General features: G+C 45.5%; 1 protein-coding gene across 4 annotated transcripts in view; it reads left to right on the forward strand.

Annotated features, from left to right (window-relative positions):
* SH3PXD2A (SH3 and PX domains 2A) overlaps positions 1–23,989 on the forward strand; it is a 627,470-nt gene that overhangs the window by 360,274 nt on the left and 243,207 nt on the right. For all 4 annotated transcript variants that reach the window (XM_030202799.1, XM_030202798.1, XM_030202801.1 and 1 more), the window contains one exon: positions 23,164–23,192. In XM_030202799.1, the coding sequence (XP_030058659.1) occupies positions 23,164–23,192 (29 nt within the window). The remainder of the gene's footprint in view (positions 1–23,163; positions 23,193–23,989) is intronic.

Consider the following 23,989-nt stretch of genomic DNA (forward strand, 5'->3'; position numbering starts at 1 on the left):
CCCGACCACCCCCCCCCCCCCCCAGTGACAGGGGCTGGACCCCCCCCCCCCCCCCCCCCCGACACAGGTTCAGGAGGAGCTGGAGATCCAGAGGGTCTCCAGATCCCCTAACCCCCCCCCCCCCCCCCAGCATTCCTCAGATGTCTCTGGTGGCCCAGTGGGCCATGGGTCAATCCCCCCCTCACCTGGTAGTCTAGCGGCCCCTCCCTTCAGTTGGAGGAGGGAGGAGGCCTTTTGAGCTGCACACAATGGGATTTGGGGGCCTTGTGTTACAGAATATCATGTGCAAATCCTAATGGGTGCCAATTAACTTCAGTAATTGATTGTTAACAGTTCCTAAGCCAGTTAAGTCGCACGCACATTGCAAATTTGGATGACCACGTATAGAACCCAGTGGTAATGACTGCATTATAAAGCAGTGGTTTTCAACCCAGTCTTTAGGGACCACCTGGCTTTACATTGACATAAGTTGTTTGTGCTTGATCAACCTATAAGAGAACTGATGACTTTACTGCATTAAAAACTTTCCAAAAATATGAAGATGGCAGATTATAAACAGTATGTGTGCTGTCAGCTCTGGGCAGCTAGCACTGGGCAGGAGAAACAATTTATTGACTTATGTGATACCTGAGTCTGCTGGATGTAAAAGCATCGGGCCCAATATTCAGTCCGCAGCGATATGCAGTGTTTTTTAACCGCTGATAGCAGCAGGCTGAGTTAAGCCCTAGTATTCAGTGCCAGGCCATGTCCAGTTCCCACCCTGAATATCCAGGTAAGTGCAGTCACCCAGAGGTTACCCGGGCATCTGTCGATATTCAGACCACTGTCTAGTTAGATTAGTGGATAAAGTTAGGGCAGCCTTTTTGCTGTGCCCTGGACCACACCGGCACTAACCAGACCGAGCCGCAACGGTCAGAGGGCATATTCAGCAGTGCTACCCGACTAAGTGCCGCTGAATAATAACAGAGTAGATGACGGCAGATAACGACCCACATGGTCCATCCAGTCTGCCCAACAAAATAAACTCATAGTATATGCATACTTGATTTTGATCTGTTCTTGCCATTTTTGGGGTACAAACCGTAGTCTACCCGGCACTGGTCTTATTCCCCAGTTACTGGAGTTGCCATCGAAGGGATCTGCAGCCCATCCAGATGTCTCTAACCATAATCAAGGCAAAGACTGTAGAAGTCTGTCCTCATTTCCAATTACTGGAGTTGCCTTCTAAGCACCCTATTGATGGATGGCCAGGTTAGCGAAGTTTAACCAGGCAGGAGCCTCTTCTGTCTGGTTAAACCCTTTTGAATATTGGGTGGATTATTTTTCAGGAAAATCCTTGCTGAATATTTGATATATTTAGTCCCTCTCTGGAGTCAGTAATTGCTGGCAGCCGATTAGTGAATTTCAGCAATACTCATGGTGCAGAGATGGGATGACCAGAGGATCTCGTCCTGCTAGCCACTGAAGTTGCAAGGTCCACTATCAATCTCATCTCTGCTAGCCTGCTGGGAAGAGAGGGAAGTAGAAGGAAAGCAGAAGAAAAAGGGCAGGTGAGAGAAAATTGACTCTCCCTAACCCAGTACCTTTTTTTTTTTTTTGATACAAACTCCTACCTGCTCTGTAGCCCAGGTAAACACTAAGCAACAAAAGACTAGCCATCTGAAGCTAGGTCCTATCTCTTTCATCTCTTTTCTGCATGACTAGTCAATATGAAGAGCTCTTGTGTGCCTGAAATAGAACTGGCTTTCAAGGCACTTACAGCTGCAAAATCCAGATTTGTGAGAGTTTGAAATCCATGAACCAAATCCATTCAGCAGACAGCCTGACAAAACCAGGATTCAGACTGCCATTTACACGCAGCTTTGTGGGACCCCAGAACAAGCTGTCTTACCCCCTAATTCTTTCACCTTGGTACCATTTGCACTCTGAGATTACAGGATACTAGTGCTTACTCGAGAATATAACATTCACACTTGTAAGTACTTTGTGCGCTCATAATTCACATTCTATAATGGTTTTCCACCCAGTCCTCAGGGACCACCTGGCCGGTTGGGTTTTCAAGTTATCTACAATGAATATGCATGAGGGAAATTTGCATACCAGGAAGGCAGTGCATGCAAATCTATCCCGCTCATATTCATTACGGATATCCTGAAAACCCTACTGGCCAGGTGGTCCCTGAAGACTGGGTTGAAAACCACTCCTGTATAATGTAATCCTGCAAGTCTCATTGGGGGGAGATTCTATATAGGGCACCTGAAAAATCCATGCAGAAAGAAATTACGCCTAGGCGTATTCTCTAATGTACACTTAAACTTTATAGAATAGGCTTAAATTTCCACGGGGTATATAGAATACGCTGACCGCTTTTCCACATGGCCAAATTTAGTTGCGGCCATTTATGCCAAGTAAAACTTGGTGTAAACGCCAGCGCTTAAATTATGCGCAGAGCAGGCGTATTCTATAACCATGCGTGTAGTTTTTCAGAACGCCCACAACACGCCTATTTCCCCGCCCACAACCACGCTTCTTTTTGGATGTGCGAGTTAGAATATAGGTGCAGTGAGTTACAGAATACGCTTAGCGAGTTATGGTCGTAAATTCTAATTATTGCCAATTAGTGCTGCTTATTTCTTGTTAAGTGCTGATATAAACGCTGATTGTCTTGTTAAGCTAATTAAGTTACATACATTGTTATAGAATACCCTTGGATTTCGGCATGCAACGCTGGGTGCGATATATGGAATCCAGGGGATAGTGCATGGCTGTAAGGGGGCGGCACATGAGCAAGGCATGGGCATGTCAAACATGAACATGCTTAGGTTATAGAATGCTGTTATTTATTTTTTTGTTACATTTGTCTCCCGCATTTTCCCACCTATTTGTAGGTGCAATGTGGCTTACATAATACCGGAGAGGCGTTTGCAGACTCCGGTGTGAACAAATACAAAGTAATATTGTGGTAAGATAAAGTTCATGTGGCACAACCACATTAGGGCATCATCTAACGGAAAATTTGTGTTATGTCCATTACGTTTTTTAGTTTTGTTGTGTTGCAGAGATCAGGCATTTATGTTGGATTGGTAGGGTATGCCTTTTTAAACAGGTTAGTTTTTAGTGTTTTCCGGAAGTTTAGGTGGTCGTACGTAGATTTCAAGGTTTTTGGTAATGCGTTCCACAGTTGTGTGCTTATGTAGGAAAAACTGGATGCATAGGTTGATTTGTATTTGAGTCCTTTGCAGCATAGGTAGTGCAGATTTAGGTACGTTCGTGTTGATTCAGATGTGTTTCTAGTTGGTAGGTCGATCAAGTCTGTCATGTATCCCGGGGCTTCACCGTAGATGATTTTGTTTAACCACGGTGTAGATTTTGAAAGCAATGCGTTCTTTGATCAGGAGCCAATGTAGTTTTTCGCGGAGAAGTTTTGCGCTTTCAAATCGCGCTTTCCGAAGATAAGCCTAGGTGACGTGTTTTGAGCGGTCTGGAGTTTCCTTAAGGTTTGTTCTTTACAACCCGTATAAATTCCATTGCAGTAGTCTACATGGCTTAGTACCATTGATTGTACCAGGTTGCAAGATGTTTCCCTCGGGAAGAATTGCTTCACACGTTTGAGCTTCCACACTGTGTGGAACATTTTCTTTGTCGTGGATGTCACTTGGCTCTCTAGTGTTAAGTTGCGGTCCATTGTAACGCTGATGATTTTCAGGCTGTCTGAGGGAAGGTGTAGTCTGGGGTGTTGATGATTGTTGTCTGTGCTGTGTTGGGATGAGAGGATATGGCGCTAAAGTGCCATATTTAGATGTGTGCATTTACGGGGCCTGGGGCAGGACAGGATCACTGCTCCCCCCCCTCAAGCCACTGCCGCATCGCTCCCCCCCCCCCCCTCACACACTCAGACTGCCACCGCACCAACTTACACCGACCGCCCCCTTACCAATTGCTGTTGTCCTCCTGCTCCTGCTGCACATGCTGCCCAGGACCCGGATGATTGCATTAATGAGGTATCACGTTAATACAATCATCCGCGTCCTGGGCAAGATGCAGCAGGAGCAAGAGAGAGACCAACCTTTTGAGAGAAGACAGACCCGTCTTGGAAGCAGGCAGGAAGAAGCTTGCCTGCGCCGGGCCTGGGCCCGGGGAATTTTGCCCCCTCTGTCCTCCCTGTTTAGCAGAATCTGTGTGCCCGGGATGCTCCCTTTGTAGAATTTCCCCCGTAGTCTTTTGGGGTCTCAAGATTGCAAAGCACCCCAAAATTTGGAGCATTGTTTTAACTAGAGTTGCTAAAAACTGGAACCATTGTGAGTTTGGTTTGAGTTTACTAAAATCTTGCAATAGTAGTCTGTATTCTTTTCTGTACAATGGTCCAAGAAATAAACTCCACCACTTGCAAGAAAGACAAAAGACATAGTTCTGACTCTCTGATGCCTGTGCTAGGCAGATTCTCCACTGTTGCTTTGGCTCAACACACTGCTAAGATTCCACTGGCAAAGAGCTACAGTATAACTTGCTGCCAGAGACACGGCTGTCCTCCATTTTCTTGAGGAATTTGGATCATCTTCTCTTTTCTTGAAAAGGCAAGAGCTATAACTGTAAGTCACAGAAGATTATGTTCTGACATCAGTTCTGCTGGAAACTTGTCCCTGTTTCAAGATGAGATCTGTGTCTACTTTTATGATTAACAATAGAGACTACTTTGATCCATGCAACCACAAAGATGGGATGAACTGCTGTGTTTGAGGCTGGATTTCTGGAACAGTCTTGCAGTTCTTGCTTTCCAGAGATGTGGGAATTAAGAATTTTTCTCAAAATTCCGACAAGGTGTTCCTATTAACGACCTCTTTGTATCATTTTTAGTACAAATACTAGGCTGATAAAGCCTGATGCAAATTCAGACTAAATCTTGTTATCTCATTAAGACCAGAATGTAGGAACTTCCACCTCACTCTGCTGTAGGCGATGTGGTCCTTAAACTGTGGTCCCAGGGTACTTAGGGCCCTCTCCCCATTTGGAGTAGCATAAGGGAGCCTCAGGAGGGAGTTAGAGCTCAGAAAGAGAGGAGAAAAATCCGGAGCGGAATCCCAATGGCTAGAAGGAGTTTTAGTGTCTCCTAGGAGCAGGAAAGACACCAAGAGGGAGAAGGTTCCACATACCCTAAATCTCTAGCTGTGGGAGGGGTGGGGGTCCCAGGTGTAGAGTTGGAGGACTCCTATAGCAAGAGAGAAGGGAAGAGGAGCTAGAGGGCAGAAGTCTAGAGAGAGAAGAGAGGGAGAAAGGAGCTCCCTTACAGAGAGATGATGGCCTTTGGAAATAAACGGGCTACCCAACCTGGGGCAAGGAGGACCCCAAAGTAATGTGGAGCCAGGACTCTATGGAAAGGCTTAAGGCCCCTGGAAGTTAGTGAGGCCTGATGACATGAATGTAGCTGAAGCCTGTGAACAAGGGAATGGGGGGGGGGGGGGGGGGGGGGGAGGCAATGAAGAAGAGGACATGAAAATGGAGATAAGCCCTTGGATATTATTTGATTACTTTTTGTTGCAAAGCTCAGGACAGTTCACTATTTTCCTGGGGCAGGAGGCTGCCCAGCCGTTGTGACTAAAAGCCCAGGGTTGTATGTTTCTGTTGTTACTTTGGCTGGAAAAGCATTGGAGGGGAAAATTATGGACATTATAGGCTACTAAAGGAACTGTCAACTTAAAAAAGGAAGAGAGGTGGAGAGACCCCCCCTACACTCTGTTAAGGTAGAAACCCTCACAACCCATTGGGTCTCAGTGAAGGAGGGAACCCAAAGAAAGGGACTGTATGGCCAAAGTGAAGAAAGTTGTGGCCAGAGTACTGCAGGAATAGCTTGTCTCCCTAAGCTAAAACTGTGTTTGCTACATTTGGATACCCGAATAAAGAACTGTACTAGTTTGGAAAAGAAGCATGCTGATAAGAACTGTTTTTGGGGAGCATGGATTGAGGGAGAAGTCTCAGAAGAAGGAACTGAACCGTGCCAGCGTCACTTTGCCCGTGACAGTGTAAATATTTCCTTCAGTTTTGCAGTCACATCTGAAGAAGGATCCTATATGATCTAAAGGCTCATGCACAATCATAATTGGATAATTCTTATGATGCTCCTCCCATCAGTGGTGCCCACAGTTTACAAATAAATTCATGTTCCCCAGGTTCAGTACAGACAGCATCTAAATCTCTTGAGTCTTCAAAGGTAAACACGGCTAGGGCTTTCGGCTCTATTAATAATTGAACTGTGTTATACAATCTAAATTCGACCAGGGAAAAAATACCAAGTAGCTTATAATCTGTCAAATATGTGGTGTCTACAGTCAGCAAGACAGTGAATTATTTATGAAAATTACGTGTTTCCATGGCACTGACGTAGTCTACGGCACCAAACCCATTATACAATTAATGGGTAACAGCTGAAAGAGGTATATGAGATGCAAGCAGATTGACTTCAACCCATATGAGTGGAAACTTCACTTAGCTAATATAACTCAGGTCTGAATTGCTTCCAAGAATTTATTGAACAGAAAGAGAACACTTGAATTGCAGTATGAATCCCTCTTGAATAAGCACTTCACCTTTATCCCCATTAACTTCTTCCAAGATATGATTAGGTCTTTCTTTATATCTCAGTTTGAAGTGTTTCATTTGTTAAAACAGCTTCTGTATCATAAATGCAGAAACCAGCGTGTCCATTGCCGTTTCCAATATAAATATATTGTGATACACTGGATAGAGTATCATTGGTTATTTACGAGTTCGGTGCTAGAGGGAGTTCCATAGAGCATAGAGATCTGAAAGGAAGTGAGCTCATGGTGATGCTGGGAGATAGAGTCCCTGAGAATCCTGAACTGGCAGGAAGCGAGCTGATATTGTAGAGCAGTCTGGGATATGTAGTGAGAAAGCAGTAGGGTTCAGAAAACATGGGAAGATAACTGAGCACCTGAAACCAATGCTTAGTTTCTAGACAAAAATAAAAGTGGAACCGTGGAGCTTGGGAAGAAAGTGGGTGGACCAGGGGCAGGAGCAACATGCGAGAAAGAGCTAGATTGGGGGGGGGGGGGGGTTCAGAGTGGCTTTTCTCTGCTCTACGCCAGGTTCATTCCCTCCCCTCCTTTTCTCTGCAGGCTGCCTGGAAGGGCTGGGCTAGAGCACAGCACCCTTGCTGCTTTGGTTCTCAGAAAGAAAGTGTGGGGGGGGGGGGGGGGGGATTATGTTCCAGGCTGTTCTTGAAATTAAGCTCTGCCTAGAACCATTTAGCAGTCTGCTAATGAAAGTAAGAAAAGTCCAGACTGTTTGCAGAGGAGTGCAGGAGAAAAAGGAAGAGAGCTGTAAAGCTACAGAGATGGGAATGTCTGAGGCTTAGTTATCAAACCTTAAGTAGAGGAGTGTGGTAGCCATGTTAGTCCACTCTTAAGGTTATCAATAGAAATCAAACAAAATAAAACACGGAAAAGAAAATAAGATGATACCTTTTTTATTGGACATAATTTAATACATTTCTTGATTAGCTTTCGAAGGTTGCCCTTCTTCATCAGATCGGAAATAAGCAAATGTGCTAGCTGACAGTGTATATAAGTGAAAACATTCAAGCATTACTATGAGAGTCTGACAGGGTGGGAGGATGGGGGTGGGTAGGAAGTATGCATGGGGACATCAAAGCATATCATTGATATTCTAACAGGATGGGTGTGGATAATTGAGGGGTGGGGTGATCAACAGAGAAATACAGCTTTATGGTTTATAATGGGCTAGGAACCCCAGATCCTTGTTAAGTCCTTTCTGTTGGGTGTTAAAATATTCAATCATTCTGACTTCAAAGGTCTTACGTTCTTGTATGGTTTTAAAGTTACCTTTCAGGATTCTCACTGTGAAGTCACTGGTACAGTGTCCTGGTCCTGTAAAATGCTGACCAACAGGGGTGGGAGCCCTACTGAAACCTGTAAAATGCTGACCAACAGGGTTATAGATTTTGGATCAAGGAATTAAAGAACTGTCAGGTTTTTGAGAAGAATTCACCTAGTATTTAAAATATCTGAGGTACTGATGCAGAAAACGGCATATTAGAGCTGTCAACCTCATGGATTCTAATGTGAGGTTTCCTCAAAAACATTTATCATTGGATGCAGTAATCAATGAGCTTGCAAATTACTGCTGCGTGCTGACAGGAAGGGTGACATTAAAATAAACACCCAGTACCTGCGTCTGCCTCCTTTCCTGACCCAAACCCCCAGGGATTTTTTTTAAGTAGTAGGGAGGGGGTTGGGTAGGGTGCACTAGACACCAGAGAATGGCTATTTTTTAAAAATTAGGTTGGTTGAGGGAAAGGGGTGTGCCACTGGGCACACTAGACACATGTTTTTTTAATGTCAGGAGAAAGGTTGATTGTTGAGATGTAGTTTATCAGAGCATCGTTTTTTTTTTTTGGGGGGGGGGGGGGGGGGGGGACAGATGCTTTTTTTTGACTGCCAGGGCTCCATGCTGAGGTGGTAGGTAGGGGTTTCTTGCATAGTACCCCATGGTAGACAAACAATAGGCCCTTTATTCTAGATTTTAATCTAACTTCATTGTACAAATACAGTGGCCTTTAATCCATACCTGCAGTACCTTTTTGTATTGGCTCCTGGGGTATTTATTAATTTTGATTTTGCTCACACCTTTTTCAGTAGTACAAGGAGCAGCAGTGGGATTTGAACTGGCTACCTCTGGATGTTAAGACTGGTGCTGTAACCACTAGGCCACTCCTCCGCTCCTATCTTGCAACTGAATTTTGGACTAATTGGATTGTTCTCATTAGTCCACCTGACATCCCCTTTATTGGTCCACTGGAATAATCTCATTGGGGAATCACCAGGGAGAGAGTCACATCTGCAGTGCTTAATCCCCTGAGCAATCTTAATTTTTAAGTAAGCCTTTCACACTGCTGTTGGCCACAAGTCTGCAACTCAGAACCATCAGGCCTCTCCCCCAATTTTTATTTTCTCCTTAGGAGGACAGCTTACGCCCCCCCCCCTCCCCGTCTCTAGAACTTCTCTTTCCAGTGCCAACCTTGGGTTTTTGACTGTTCACTTAGGAGCAATTTCCTTCTAGCCACAACCACATGTCTTACAGGCATGACTGTACTCCAATCATCACTTACCCCTTCCCCTGAAAAGGTTATCACTCCTTGTGCATCATCTGTGTACACATGGCTTTCTATCCCATAGCGCCTGGGAGCGACAGGCGAACCACCGCTGACCCTTGTAGCACTCCCACCCTTTAACTCACCATTGACCTCCAGCTGACCTTAATTAGTAGGAAGCCTTCAGTGGCATTCCATATAAATTGTAAACATGCACCATGTTTCTTTCTTCAGTACATTAACAGACCATGAACCAAGGCATTTCTTTAAACACAAGAGCAGCTGCATCAGGGAGTGGAGACCATCACGTTTTTCAGATTTCTTCTGGTGGTTATTTTCAAGAGATTTCATCCCTTTCAAATGAATGCCTTTAAATTAACTATTATTTCTAATAGGCATTTACGAATTTAAGGCAAAGCAGAATGAGGTTGGCTTTTTTTTGCAAATCGGTTTTCACACAGATGTTTTCACACGTTTCTACCTATCAATCAGAAAATCCAGAGTAAAATATGAATGGAGTGATTGACAACAAAGTTCCTTCTTTCTTAATTTTCAAAAGCACTTCTGCAAGTGGAGGATAATTGGATAAGAGATTCGCCTAGTTTAAGAGGGCAAATGGGCACCTCCTTAGCTGTCTTTTTATAAAGGCAGTTAGCGTGCTGAGCGTAAATTCTATAGCGGCTTCCAGGAACTCAGATTCTGTTCTAAAATACTAGCGTGAGTTGGTATTTACACTCTAACATTTAGGTGTCTCCTCTTACACCTTCCTTCTCTCTTCAGTCATTATACGTCTGGATTACTGTAATGCTTTATTTTCTGGTCTACCGTTAGCCTCACTAAAACGCTTACAGATTGCACAATCCACAGCTGTTCAACTTCATAATGCATAAAAATGTGACCATGTCGTACCTGTTTTAAAACAAGAACATTGGCTACCTATTTCTTATGGGATCACTTTCAAACTGCTTCTACTGGTATGTAAAGGTCTTTTACAATCAGCCCCTATTACATTTCCAACCCGCTCATTCCTTACTCCCCTTCCCGATCCTTACGATCCTCTCAGCAAGCCCCTCCCTCTGTTATATGACTTGATAGCACGCGTGCCACTGCTTTTGTGTATGCAGGCCCTAAACTCTGGAATGCTTTACCCCCATCATATCAAATCTGAACCCTCGTATCCTGCTTGGCTCTTAGCTACTACTACTTATCATTTCTATGCAGTGCTGTTCACGTTATATGCAGGTACTCTCTCTGTCCCCAAAAGGCTTACAATCTAAGTTTTTGTACCTGAATAGTGACTTGTCCAAGGTCAAAAGGAGCTGCGTTGGGAATCGAATCCAGGTCTCCAGGCTCAAAGCCCACTGTACTAACCATGGGGCAACTTTTCCACATGGACCGCTGGACCATTCTGTCAAATTACTCATGTTCTTTTCGTCCTCCTTTCCCTTTACGCTCCCCTGAGCTTTTATTGTTAACTGCCTAGCTGGCAATTGGCAATTTTGCAGTAATTCAAATATAATATGAATTAATTAACGTAGCACTTTTAGCGCATAACTGATGGCATTCTATAAAAAAAAGATATAAAGGAATTGGAGAAGGTGCAGAGAAGGGCGACGAAAATGATAAAAGGGATGGAACGACTTCCCTATGAGGAAAGGTTGAGAAGGTTAGGGCTCTTCAGCTTGGAGAAAAGGTGGCTGAGGGGGGATATGATAGAAGTCTACAAGATAATGAGCGGATTCGAGCGGACAGATGTGAAGCGTTTGTTTACACTTTCAAGCAATAATAGAACCAGGGGACACAAGATGAAGCTAGAATATGGTAGATTTAAAACAAATAGGAGAAAGTTTTTCTTTACTCAGCATGTAGTTGGACTCTGGAACTCGTTGCCGGAGAATGTGGTGGCAGCGGCTGGCCTTACGGAGTTTAAGGGGGGTTTGGACAGATTCCTGAAGGAAAAGTCCATTGAACATTATTAATTTTTTTTTTTTTGGGGGGGGGGGGGGGGGGGGGGTTGCCAGGTTCTTGAAGCCTGGATTGGCCGCTGTCAGAGACAGGATGCTGGGCTTGATGGACCCTTGGTCTTTTCCCAGTATGGCGGTGCTTATGTGCTTATGTACTCACATAAACGTTTGACCCATCCAGGCAGTCCATGTGTCTCCACCTTGTCCACACTGCCTATGCGACTTGCTTGCTAGCCAGGAGAGTCTCCTGGCCATTTAAATTGCCTGTCTAGGGCTACTCAGGCATTTTCAGCAGCACTTGACTGGATAGTACTGCTGAAAATGGCCAGGTCTCCCACTGAGCCATCTCTCTCCTCTACAATCTGTTCAAAATTCTGCTGCACGACTAATATTCCGCCAGTGTCGTTATGCTCATATTATCCCTCTCCTCAAGTCACTTCACTGGCTTCCTATCCGTTTCCACATTCAGTTCAAACTTCAAACTCCTCTTATTGACTTACAAATGCATTCACTCTGCAGCTCCTCAGTACCTCTCCACTCTCATCTCTCCCTACACTCCTCCCCGGGGAACTCTGCTCACTGGGCAAATCTCTCTTATCTGCACCCTTCTCCTCCACCGCTAACTCCAGACTCCGTTTCTTTTATCTTGCTGCACCATATGCCTGGAATAGACTTCCTGAGCCGGTACGCCAAGCCTCATCTCTGGCCAAATCTAAGCTAAAAACCCACCTCTTCGATGCTGCTTTTAACTCCTAAACCTAAACCTTCAACTGTCCCCTATCCCTGATATGTCCTGTCTGTCCTAACCCTTATCCCTTACTTGTCCTGTCTGTCTGTCATAATTAGATTGTAAGCTCTATTGAGCAGGGACTGCCTCTCCATGTTCAAGTGTGAAGCGCTGCGTATGTCCGGTAGCGCTATAGAAATGATACGTAGTAGTAGTAAAATGCCTGGTTAGCTCAAGCCAAAACCAGCCATTTTGGGGGTGCTCTGGGGTTGGACTTAGTGCTTAGCCAGTTAAGTGCTGATATTCAGTACTTAACGGGACTGCATAAAACACAGTTGTGTCTTTATGGGGTTCTTCACAGCCAGTTAACTGCCAAATTTCACACTGAGGAGTCCTTTTACTAAGCCGCGGTAAAAAGTAGCCTGTGATAGTATGGGCACGCACTGGGTCATTTTTTTTTTTAACCACAGCTAGGAAAAAAAGGCATTTTTAAAAAAATGGGGGCAGGGATCTGGACTCTAAAGAGGGTCGGGCGCTCCAAAAAACATGGGCGAGCTTTTGGGACACACTGCAACCCCTAGCATGCAGTAGACTCCTGAATTGACAGTGTCATAGGAACGTAGGATAGACCGTTGAGTGTTATCTTGTGTTGTGGGCGGGAAAGGGGGGGTAGGGTGGGGGGGGGGTTATTCCTTGGGGGAGGGGGGAAGGGGAGGGGTTTGGGGAGGGGGGAGAGGGTGGGGGTTGGGAGAAAATTGTACACTGTTGCTAGACAGACATAATTGGATCAATGGAGGTGTTTGTATGTGGATAATGTCTGGTAAAGTTTTGTCACTGCTTCATAATAAAAAGATTTAAACATAAAAATGGGGGCAGTAAGTGGCCTTGTGCTAAAATTAAAATTAGCATGCGGCTCTTTACTGCCTGAGCCTTTACCGCCACCCATTGACTTAGTGGTAAGGGCTCGTTCGCTACACGCGTGATACTCAAGCAGCAAGTGCCAATGTGGCTGTGCTGCCGATTACCGCTGGGAACGCTCTCCACAGTAGAAAATAGACAAATATTTTCTACCGCGGGAAATAGCACGCGCTAACCGGGCTGTAGTGTCAGTTTGGTACGCGATACACATTCGGTAGCCCTACCTCCGTTTTGTAAAAGGGCCCCTTAACCAGCTGTGTTTTTGCTGGCTCCGTATACCTGGAAATTTAATGCCAGAGCCCAAACATGGCCCGACATTGAATTTTTTAGATTCTAAGCTCCTTTGAGCAGGGACTGCCCTTCTTTGTTAAACTGTACAGCGCTGCGTAACCCTAGTAGCGCTTTAGAAGTGTTAAGTAGTAGTAATACTGGCAGTGGTCTGCAAAATGCTGATCGCTGCTGGCTGATTATCGGGTCAGACTCAGAAACTGAGCGAAGCCTTGCGCAGAAAGAAGTGGACCTCGGCTGGCGGAGGTTGGGGTCCCCCGCCAGCAAAGGTAGGCGGCGGCGGCGGCGGGAGGGGGGTCGAGAGCGTCATCAGCAAGGGGGGGGTCAAAGTTGGTGGTGGCGGTGGCAGGGGGGGGTCGGCAATGGTGGGGGGGGGAGGGAGTTGGCGGCGCCGGGGGGGGGCTAAAATGTGCCCTCTCACCTCGGGCCCTGGACCCCCCTCCCGCCGAAGTCTGGCTACGCCCCTGCCTCCAAGGACTGGGAAATACCTCCTGAACCTGAATGTGTCTCTCCTCGAGTTACTGCTGAAAAGAGTGTGAGCTAAACTCAATCCCAAATTCCTTTCTTCTAATCCAGTCATTTCTGTCTCTCTGGATTTTCTGATTTGTCAAGTAGAAATGTGTGAATGCATTTGGGTGAAAACTGGAGTGTTTACCCTTTTCAATTATTTGCAACCCCCCCCCCCCCCAAAAAAAAAAAAAAAAACTTTTAATATTGCCTACGAGCTTCAAAGATAGTTTAATTTCACATTATATTTTACAAGCATTCACCATTATTCTCGGCACCCCCACTTCTTCTGTGTTTTAATAGGATTTTAGCTTTCTGGGAAATTGCTCTCCAACTTTTGCGTGACAAACTCTGCCGTGCCAGCTCTTTGCAAAGTGAGAAATGTATTTTCCGTATTCCCTTTTTCATACTCACCCATCAGAAAGGAGTCTTCGGCTAAGAATGAAGGGTGTATGACTTACCTTTGTGAAGAAATTCCTAATCTGAATGGAATAAACAGCAATAAATTAAAACAGATGGGAGGATAAATTTAGTGGGAGATTAATGTGTTTTCTTTCCAGGAAAAAAGTTAGTTGTAAACATTAAGTTGTTTCCTAATGAAGGACTTTTTTTTTTAGTAGAAGCGGAGATTTCAGATGGTTTGAATTAATTGTTACAACATTCTGACGAGCCTTGTCACTATGGAGTGAATTCTTGGGGTTTTAAAAAAAATTTGCACTGGGCTACACTGGCTCTGTCGTGAAAGAAGCCTAAATATAAAATGAAATAATGGCAGAAATGTCATTTACCTGCTAGCTCCTGAACCTTTGAGTTGGATTGAGCTGAGGGCTGGGCTGAGTGACGTGGGGTGGGGCTGGGGGAGTGCCCTAAAATGTCCTTGAAAATTGGGCTCCCTCCACAGTTCTGGTTCAGTGTGTTTCTCTCTGCCTGAAAAGGAGTAGGCATAGGGTTACCGTACGTCCGGTTTTACCTGGACATGTCCTGTTTTTGAGGACCTGGCCGGGCAACCGGGCGGGTTTTGCCAGTCTGCCCGTTTGTCTGGATTTGTGGACAAACGGGCAGGCTGGCGGGCAGGCCTAGGGGTGTCCTATCCTTAACTCCCCTTACCTTACTGTACTGCCCTGGTGGTCTAGTGACCTCTTTGGGGCAGGAAACAGCCCCCTCTTTCCTGCCCGGAGCAGCTGCAGACTGTCTCTTGCTGCCTCTGATCCCGACGCCAATTCAAAATGACTGCCGAGAGTTCTAGTGGCAGCTTCGCGAGACTTCTGCAGAAATCTTGCAAGGTCTCGGCAGCCATTTTGAATCGGCGCTGGTATGGAAGGCAGCAAGACACTCTGCAGCCGCTCAGGAAAGGAAAGAGGGGGCTCTTTCCTGCCCTGAAGAGGTCACTAGACCATCAGGGCAGTACAGTAAGGGTAGAGGAGGGGAGGATAGGACACCCTTAGGGGGTGTGACGGGACAGAGTGTGTGTGTGAAAGGGGCGGGGTGGTATGTGAGAGGGGGTGGGGCGGGGCAGGGGTGTGGCGGAACTGGACATGTGTCTTCTTTTTGGGGGGAGCAAATATGGTGACCCTAAGTAGGCACAGTCTCAGAAGAAGGGTTCTATGAGCTTATTCTGTTGGGAAAGCAAAGCAGATTTCCATGACCAAAATCTCTGTTGGTGTCCTATGGTTGAAGACCAGAAAGAGAGTTTCCCAACAGACGGAAGAAAGAAATTACTCCAGTAATGTTCAGGGAAGAAGAGGATCCTCTCCTTTTTGAGAGTAGAGTTCCATTGCGTTTACCCTGAAGGGATCTGGGACCCACATAACAGCCCACTGTGATCTTCGTTTTGAGAGAAAGTATGGTGACTTGTCCAGTCAGTGTAACAAGGTGCTTTACAATAGGGGAAGAGAAAATGCAACAACACATTATTACAGGAAAGGAGAGGAACCTGTCACACAGGATGTTAGGCTTTAAAAGGCTTAGGAGTTCTCCTGATATAGCCAGTAGGAGTCTGGTACAAGTGGCGTCAGTTTACTAAAGCATGGTATAATACTGTGACATTAGTTTAAAAGCAAAACTGCAGGTTAATATATTGTATGCAAAGTTTTGTCATGTTGCATGTTCCTGCCAGCATTAACACATAATAGTAGGCCCCATCCCAGGCCCTGCCATCATTTTAGTAATGCTATGAAGAAGAGACTACACTTCCTCCTCTAGCATCCCTTCATGACACAAACGTTAGAAGCCTTAGGGGTAAAAAGGGCCCTGCGGTAGCAACAGGGCCTGTTTTTTTGCCACGTGCTAGGGCCATTTTTACCACAGCGGGTAAAAGCCCCTAAAAAAGACATGGCCATGTAGTAAGATTATTCTTATCATGTGGCCATGCGGGGGGGGGGGGAGCGGGAGGGAGCACTTACAGCCACCCATTGAGGTGGCGGTAAGGGCTCCCGCAGTAACCCGGCAGTAACGCCATGCTAGAAATTACAGAATTATTTTCTGTAGCACCGTAAATGGCGCGCGCTTGAGGCAAAACTACTGTCGGCATCATTGAGCCAGCGTTAGTTCTGGGTTGCCGCACAGCAACCTTTTAGTAAAAGGACCCCTTAGTGTGCCAATGAGTTCCTTCTCCAACCTGTGAAAGTGCCACACATATGTGTGTGTAGGGGGGGGAGAGGTTATGAGCAAAAATCCCAGAGGGCTAGTGGCCCCCTAAAAAAACAAAAACTCCCAGCCCAGATGCAGGACTTAATAATGGCAGTTCTATGAAGGGGCACTTAGAAGGCACCTAATTATAGCCTGTACTACAAAGGAGAGTAATCCTCTATCTTCCTTTATAGAATACGAATGTAACGGTGTATATATGCACATATGTGTTTAGTTGTGTGCACTCAAGTCAACCATAGAGCAGGTGTAGAGCTGGTGCCTAGACTGTGGAGGTTTGCGCTCAGACTCTGCCTATGTGAACACCCTCCTGCAAAATTCAAGCTATAGAAGATATGCGTGTACTTACAAAATAGCGTATAACCAGATTATTGGTTTATAGGGACATGTGCATTCAACTGCATGGGATAATGACTAGAATACTGGTGTTTACATGCATTCTTGCTGCTTACAACTATGCGGTTCCCGATAGAATTACCTCCAATGTGTCCAAAATGTTTTCCCGAAGGCACAGCCTCTAAGCGCCTAATATTTAAAGAATACAGAGCACCTTAATTTAGACTTCTAAATGTGTGCCTTAAGCCAATTTTAGGAACCTAAGGGGTCAATATTCAAAGCAATTTAACTGGCCAGAAACAGCTCCTGCCTGGTTAAATTGATTGTTCGGGGCTAACTGCTGATTTTCAACGGCACCTAACCAGTTAATGCCGCAGAAAACAACAGGTTAGCATAAGCAGGAGCAATCTCTGGTTGCCTCTGCCTATGTTGCTTAAAATCCCAAAATGGTCACCAGGACCTCTTGCGGCAGTCTCACAAAGCTGCTTCTGGAAGACCTACGGCCATTTTGGCTGAGGAAGCTGCAGAGGCAAGAGTGACTGGGGATCTCTTTTGCCCAGAAGAAGCCACTACATCGGTAGGCCCAGGGAGGGCCTTTGGGTGGTGGGAGGGCAGAGGGGTTGAGGTTGAATGGTTGGCCAGTCCAGGAGGACCCACCCTCTTCCGGCAGGGGGGAAGGGTGGTGGTGGTGGTGGCAGAGAGTGAGGAGAACCAGAGAGTTTGGGTTTCTGCCAAAAATGTATGAATCCGGATTTCGGGTTGGTTTCGGTGCCAATTCTGAAACCGAAATTCAGTTGGCCTCTAAGTGATGTTGTACTAATCCTGTGTTAACATCTACACACTTTTGCTGCATCGGCCTGTAGGTGGACCTTGTGGTCTTTATCATCTCAGTATTCTGTGCTTTCTTGTCGTATGGTCTGTGCTAAAGAGAGATGAAAGACTGCACTGGGAGTAATGATCTGGAAACACACTGATGCGTCCTTGTAAGAGGAAACCTGTGCAATGTCTTTCAAGGATATAAGTCTTACTCCTATTGTCTTGAATAGTACGGCAGACCCGATTCACCCAGAATATATTTTATAGTGTCCCAGCCCTGTGGCATTCCTAGACAGTGTGGTTCTAGCCTCTGTAATCCACCTTGAATTGATAAGATTGGTGGGATATAAGACTGAAATGTAATGTACTGAGTGGGGTATTTAGAATTGAGTGTTATGGTGCCTGGTTTGATTTAGCCCAACAGACCGTAATCTTCTGCGTATTTTGAAGTACATCAGAACGACTATTCTGGGGAGTGGCGTGTTCTGTGCAGTTCTTCCGAACTGTAGTTCAGATGCCTCATGCCGGCGCTACCCATGGTCAGCAGTCTGCTGTCCCCTTCTCTCTCTGATAAACAGAGGCATAATTAAGTCAGCCTGTTTATGTGATACCCCATTTTCTTTGTGCCCGACTGCAAAACAGCATGGAAAAAAATCTGAAGCAAAGTGCTGCACACAGCTGGGTCAGCAGACTTTTTCTAAAGCCCCTGCTGCTTTGGGCGAGGAATTTTGGAGTCCTCGGCTTCTCGAAATCATCACAATGGGTACCATTCTGAGATCACTGAAAACAGCCCTGCGGCTCAGAAAGGGTGTATTCATGGCCAGGGGGACCCACAATACAACAATTTATAACCAAACAAGAATGAGGCACTGAGTAAATAACATCTACCAATTCTTCTCTGGGGAGAAGGCACGGCTTCTATACATTAATTAATACTTTGAGCAAATTTGAAATATCTGAAATTAAAACATACCGGGAAGAATTAGTCTTGTTCTACTTCAATAAAGGATCAATTTGTGCTTGAAAACAGCCATCTGGAGTAAACTGAAGGAGAAAAACTAAAGGAGAAAAATAATAAGCCCTGCTACTAAATAAAATAATAAGCAAAAGCAGTGCATTAATGATCTTGAGCAGAGTAATTTTACAAAATATAATAACCAACAATATCAGAATTTGGGGGCAAAAGTTGGCAAATTAAGGAGAAGAGTGACGTTGACTTGTTTTCTACAGATACTATTTAAAAACTTTATTTAATACTAGTAACGAAGGCCCGTTTCAGGGACAAATGAAACGGGCGCTAGCAAGGTCCTCCGCTCCCCCCCCCCGACATAGGCTCCGCCCATCCCCGGTATGTGGACGTTGGCCCCCCCCCCCCCTGAAAAATCGGCAACCCCCCTCTAATACCCTCCCCTCCTGTTACCGGAGTCCCAGCCGTAGAAGTGAAAGGCAAGGTAGTTCGGAGATTCTGGTGCCTTAATCCGTTGTGTTCGCTATGAGCTGTGCCCTGATTGGCTGGTCCCGCCCTTGAGGGCGGGAGCAGCCAATCAGGGCACAGAGCTCATAGTGAACACAACAGAAGGCAGCAGAATGTCCGAAGTACGTTGCCCTTCAGTTCTGCGGCTGCGACTCCAGTAAGAGGAGGGGAGGGTAGTAGAGGGGGGTTGGCGATTTTGGAGGGGGGGCCGACGTGCACGTACTGGGGATGGGTGGAGCGTATGTCAGGGAGCGGAGGGGCGTTGGGCGGGTGGAGGCATGGGAGTGGTTTGGCGTTTTTGGAGGAGGGGTGATGTGCAGGGGCATGTGTGAGAGGGGGGTGGATTTGTTTTGGGGGGGGGCGATGCGTGCCTCGTTTAAAGACAGATGAAGCAATGGGCTTCAGTAGCTTGGTGTAGTTGTGTTCATTATGTCCCGCCCCCGACATCATAACGTTTTGACTTGAGGGCGGGGCAGAATTAGATGGTTTGTAAAAGTGGTTACAGAGCTTCGAACTTACGAACTCTGAAGCCACAAAGTTTAGAACGTTGAGGTTGCTTTTTATGTGCAGATGGGGCGTGGCTGAGGGCGGGTCTATGAGTGAGGGTGAGAGTGAGTGGTCCACATAGCCTAGCCTACACAGAGTACAGGAGTTCAGTACTTCACTGCCACGGAGTGAGCTTCAGAACGTTTGAGGGGGGATTTTATTTATATAGATTGTTGGATCTGTCAGATACACATAGAGGGGCATCTCCCACCTTACTCCCCTCTCCATTGCCTATTTCTACCTACTCATCTCGTCTATTATTCTGGTATACTTAACTTTTACCCTCTCTAATAATATTCTGTATTCCTTTTACTATGTAAGCCGCATTGAACCTGCTTTGAGTGGGAAAGCGTGGGATACAAATGTAATAAATAAATAATCGACCGGCGCCCGCCATCTATATGGCGGGCGCCGCAAACAACACTCCCAAACCGTATTATTGAAAAAGATGGCCGGCCATGTTTCGTTTCGATAATATGGTTGGGGCCGGCCAAATGTCAGAGATGGCCGGGTTTGAGATGGCCAGCATCGGTTTTCGCTGATAATGGAAACCGATTCCGGCCATCTCAAACCCGGCCAAATCCAAGGCATTTGGTCATGGGAGGGGCCAGCATTTCTAGTGCACTGGTCCCACTGACATGCCAGGACACCAGCCGGGCACCCTAGGGGGCACTGCAGTGGACTTCAAAAATTGCTCCCAGGTGCATACCTCCCTTACCTTGGGTGCTGAGCCCCCCAAAACCCACTCCCCACAACTCTACACCATTACCATAGCCCTTATGGGGGAAGAGGGGCACCTATATATGGGTACAGTGGGTTTGTGGTGGGTTTTGGAGAGTTCACTGTTTCCTCCAGAAATGTAAGAGGTAGGGGGGGATAGGCCTGGGTCTGCCTGAATGAAGTGCACTGCAGTATCCACTAAAACTGCTCCTGGGACCTCAATGCGCTATCATGGACCTGAGTATGACATCTGAGGCTGGCACGACATATTTTTAAAGATGTTTTTTGAGGGTGGGAGGGCATTAGTGACCACTGGGGAGTAACGGGAGGTCATCCCTGATTCTCTCTGGTGGTCATCTGGTCATTTCGGGCACCTTTTTGTGCCTTATTCATAATAAAAACACATCTGGGTGAAAACGTCCAAGTGTTTTATTTATTTATTTTTTTTTGTTACATTTGTACCTCACACTTTCCCACTCATGGCAGGCTCAATGCGGCTTACATATTGTATACAGGTACTTATTTGTACCTGAGGCAATGGAGGGTTAAGTGACTTGCCCAGAGTCACAAGGAGCTGCCTGTGCCTGCAGTGGGAATCAAACCCAGTTCCCCAGGACCAAAGTCCACCACCACACTAACCACTAGGCGACTCCTCCACTAGCAACATTCCATGTAGAAGCCTGCACTTGCAGCCGCGCAGGCTTCTACGTGGAATTTTGCTAGTGGAATAGCAACATTAACATTCCATGTAGAATCTCAAATAGTAGCAACAGAATCTCAATAGTAGCAACATTTCATCTAGAACCTCCAATAGTAGCAACATTCCATCTAGAACCTCCAATAGTAGCAACATTCCATGTAGAATCTCCAATAGTATCTATTTTATTTTTGTTACATTTGTACCCTGCACTTTCCCACTCATGGCAGGCTCAATGCGGCTTACATGGGGCAATGGAGGGTTAAGTGACTTGCCCAGAATCACAAGGAGCTGCCTGTGCCTGAAGTGGGAATCGAACTGAGTTCCTCAGTTCCCCAGGACCAAAGTCCACCACCCTAGCCACTAGGCCACTTCGTCAGGGAAGTTCTTGCTTTTTTTGATTATGGCTCAAAGATGTCCAAGTGTTAGGCACGCCCAAGTCCCGCCTTTGCTACACCTCCGACACGCCCCCTTGAAATTTAGACATCCTTGCGATGGACTGCAGTTGGAGACGTCCAAAATCGGGTTTCGATTATACCGATTTGGACGTCTCTGGGAGAAGGACGTCCGTCTTCCAATTTATGTCGAAAGATGGACGTCCTTTCGAAAATGAGCCCAGTGGTGAAACAAAAACATCTAACAATGGCTTGTTTGATGAACACAGTGTGCGAAATAGACTGTAAATTTGCAGAGTAGTGACTAGGGACAAAGGAACATCATTATTAATTTGTGATGCCGCCTTCGCTCCTCCTCTGATCTGGCCCCACAATTATTCAGATATGGTTGGATCACTTAGCAATGCAAACAGCCTGATGCGCTCTGTATAATTTCCAACAATCTATGGATAGGGGAGTTATCCATTAGCCGATCAGGCCAGGTGCTTTTTGCATTTGGGAAATTGGCTTCTAGCCCTTTTTGCCAGAAGTATGTCACTGCCTGGACTCCTCATGCATGCTCAGCTCCGGCAGCAAATCTTTTTGGCTGGCAGAGCTTCGGCATTCCCATCAGTAAGGTATTAGTCCCCCCCTCCCCAAAAAAGTGAGGCCTATCGATGAATGTCGGCTGGTGTAGCTGCCCATCATTAGTCATGAGTTTGATATACCTAATAATATATATCCAGTAAGTATTGTATCTAGTTGTTCAAGTGACATTGACAGAGTAGCAGTTACTGTACTAACGCAGTTCTCAACAACATGTCCTGTATAGACCATAATTTTTGGTGGCATTTTATGGTTATGTTATGGGAAAATCTCCATTTTATGACGTTGAAGGCCTACCTGGTACATGTTCTAAGTTATTGCGTCTGTCTGTCTATCCTGTGTGCATGCTAACCTGATACTAATATATCAATAGCTCAGCTTTACAGAAGTTTAAACCTCTCTTTAACTCCCCCCCTTCCAAATGTATTTCCACTGCCATCCTATTTATTATCCTTAATTTATTTTTATTTATTTATTTGTGACATTTATTTATTTTTTATTTTGTCTTTATTGATATCAACATGAGATATTGCCACACAATTCCCAATAGTGCCTCATACCTCCCAACATATATTGGCACTTAGTACGCATGTCAACATTAACCCGTGATACAGTAGTATAACTCCATCTCAAATTGATTTTTTTCTCCTTATACAACATACCGCATACAATCCCCCCCCCACCCATCTCTTAGAACCCACTTAATTCCCATACATAAGAGAAAGTTAATGGTATTGGTTAATAACTTGTTTGCTAACTGTGGCCTGTGTCCATGAAGGATTTTCTGACTCCTTCTTGTAAAGCAGCTGCTATTGACTTCCTTTAGAAGCAGAGAAAGGGCTCTAGCTGTAATTTCTACATCATTCAGAATATTGTACTGGACTCCTGTTGGCAGTAACAAGAGGTCCGGCTTTTGTCACAAAGATAACTTGAGATGTTGCAAGAGCAGACAGATATTAATTGACACCTTATGACAAGGAGAAGGCAAACGCACATCGCTGGGAAAACAAGTGACTGCAAAAGTCCCGGTTTCCTGACTTGAGTGACAGTGAGCACGGCTGCGAATCCTCAGGGAATAGAATGGGTCCATTCAGTAAATGGCTTTGAAACAGATGGAGTGAGAGAAGCCCCCTCTCACGGTTGCGGATGGTTCATTCTGTCAGCTGGATCACATGGTGCACTGGCTGCTGCTGGTGCTGCAGCAGTGAGGGAGCGGGGCGGTAGCTGGTGCAAGTGACAAGCTGCTGATCGAATTCTCTCAGCTCTGTCTATGTCAATGCCTTGCGCCTCCAGGCTTCAATTTAGACCAGGGAAAGCAACAGTGAATGAACCTGTGCTTGCATGGGTGGGGGTTACCTTTTCTCCTACCTCCATCTCTCCAAAGCTTAACCATGTCAATTTGCTGTTGCTTCTTTTTCAGGGATTATGGACCCTCAAGAAGAAAATCAGGTAAGAATCAGTTTTCCTTTTTTTGACAAAAATAAATAAATCTTTTCTTTCTGACTTCACTTGAATTTTGCAGAGTCTTGTCAATTAAGTCTGTCTTTCTCTCAGCCTGTCATAAGGAGAGAAATATCAAAGCATTTTATAAGGATGCAAACAGTTACGCTGTGTGAAAATGTATTTATTGTATCAAAAAGCCCCTTTTGCATGTATAACTTTCAAAAGTCCCGACCGTATATAGTGAACCGCATATAGTGATTTAATAATAACCACCTTCTAAATCTAGTAAGGCAGCTGCCTTGGTTTTCAGCCAGTTGGTGACTCTGAGTTACTGTCTCGACCTGCACACATAATCCAAAGGCTTTTAGATTTCAGTGGAAAAATAATTCACTGCCTAATTCTGTCTGTATTCTGATCTCTTCCTAATTCTCTTGCCAGAGAAATACTGTCTTGATTTTACCAAGATACTTCTTATTGTGGAACACTGACACCTCACACAGGTTTTACACTTCTGAGATAATGTTGTATAGCATTTTTCCCCCAGTTTCCTTCTCCATTTGTAACCCAGGTCTGAAACAGCTTAGTTCTTGCAGGAAACTGTAAACATCCTTGAGGTGCCTCTGTGAAACACCAAAGGGTTAAGGTGTTGTGCTCAGTCTTTCAAGATGAATGGATGTACGTACATTGACAGGGCAGTAAGCAATCTCATAAGCGACAGTCATTGGACACGCTGCAGATGAGAAGGCAGTACGTCTCATTGAAAAGAATTGCTCAGATCATAAAACCCAGCCAGGCAAGTTCTA

Source organism: Microcaecilia unicolor, chromosome 5, assembly GCF_901765095.1.
Source record: "Microcaecilia unicolor chromosome 5, aMicUni1.1, whole genome shotgun sequence".
Lineage (NCBI taxonomy): Eukaryota > Metazoa > Chordata > Amphibia > Gymnophiona > Siphonopidae > Microcaecilia > Microcaecilia unicolor.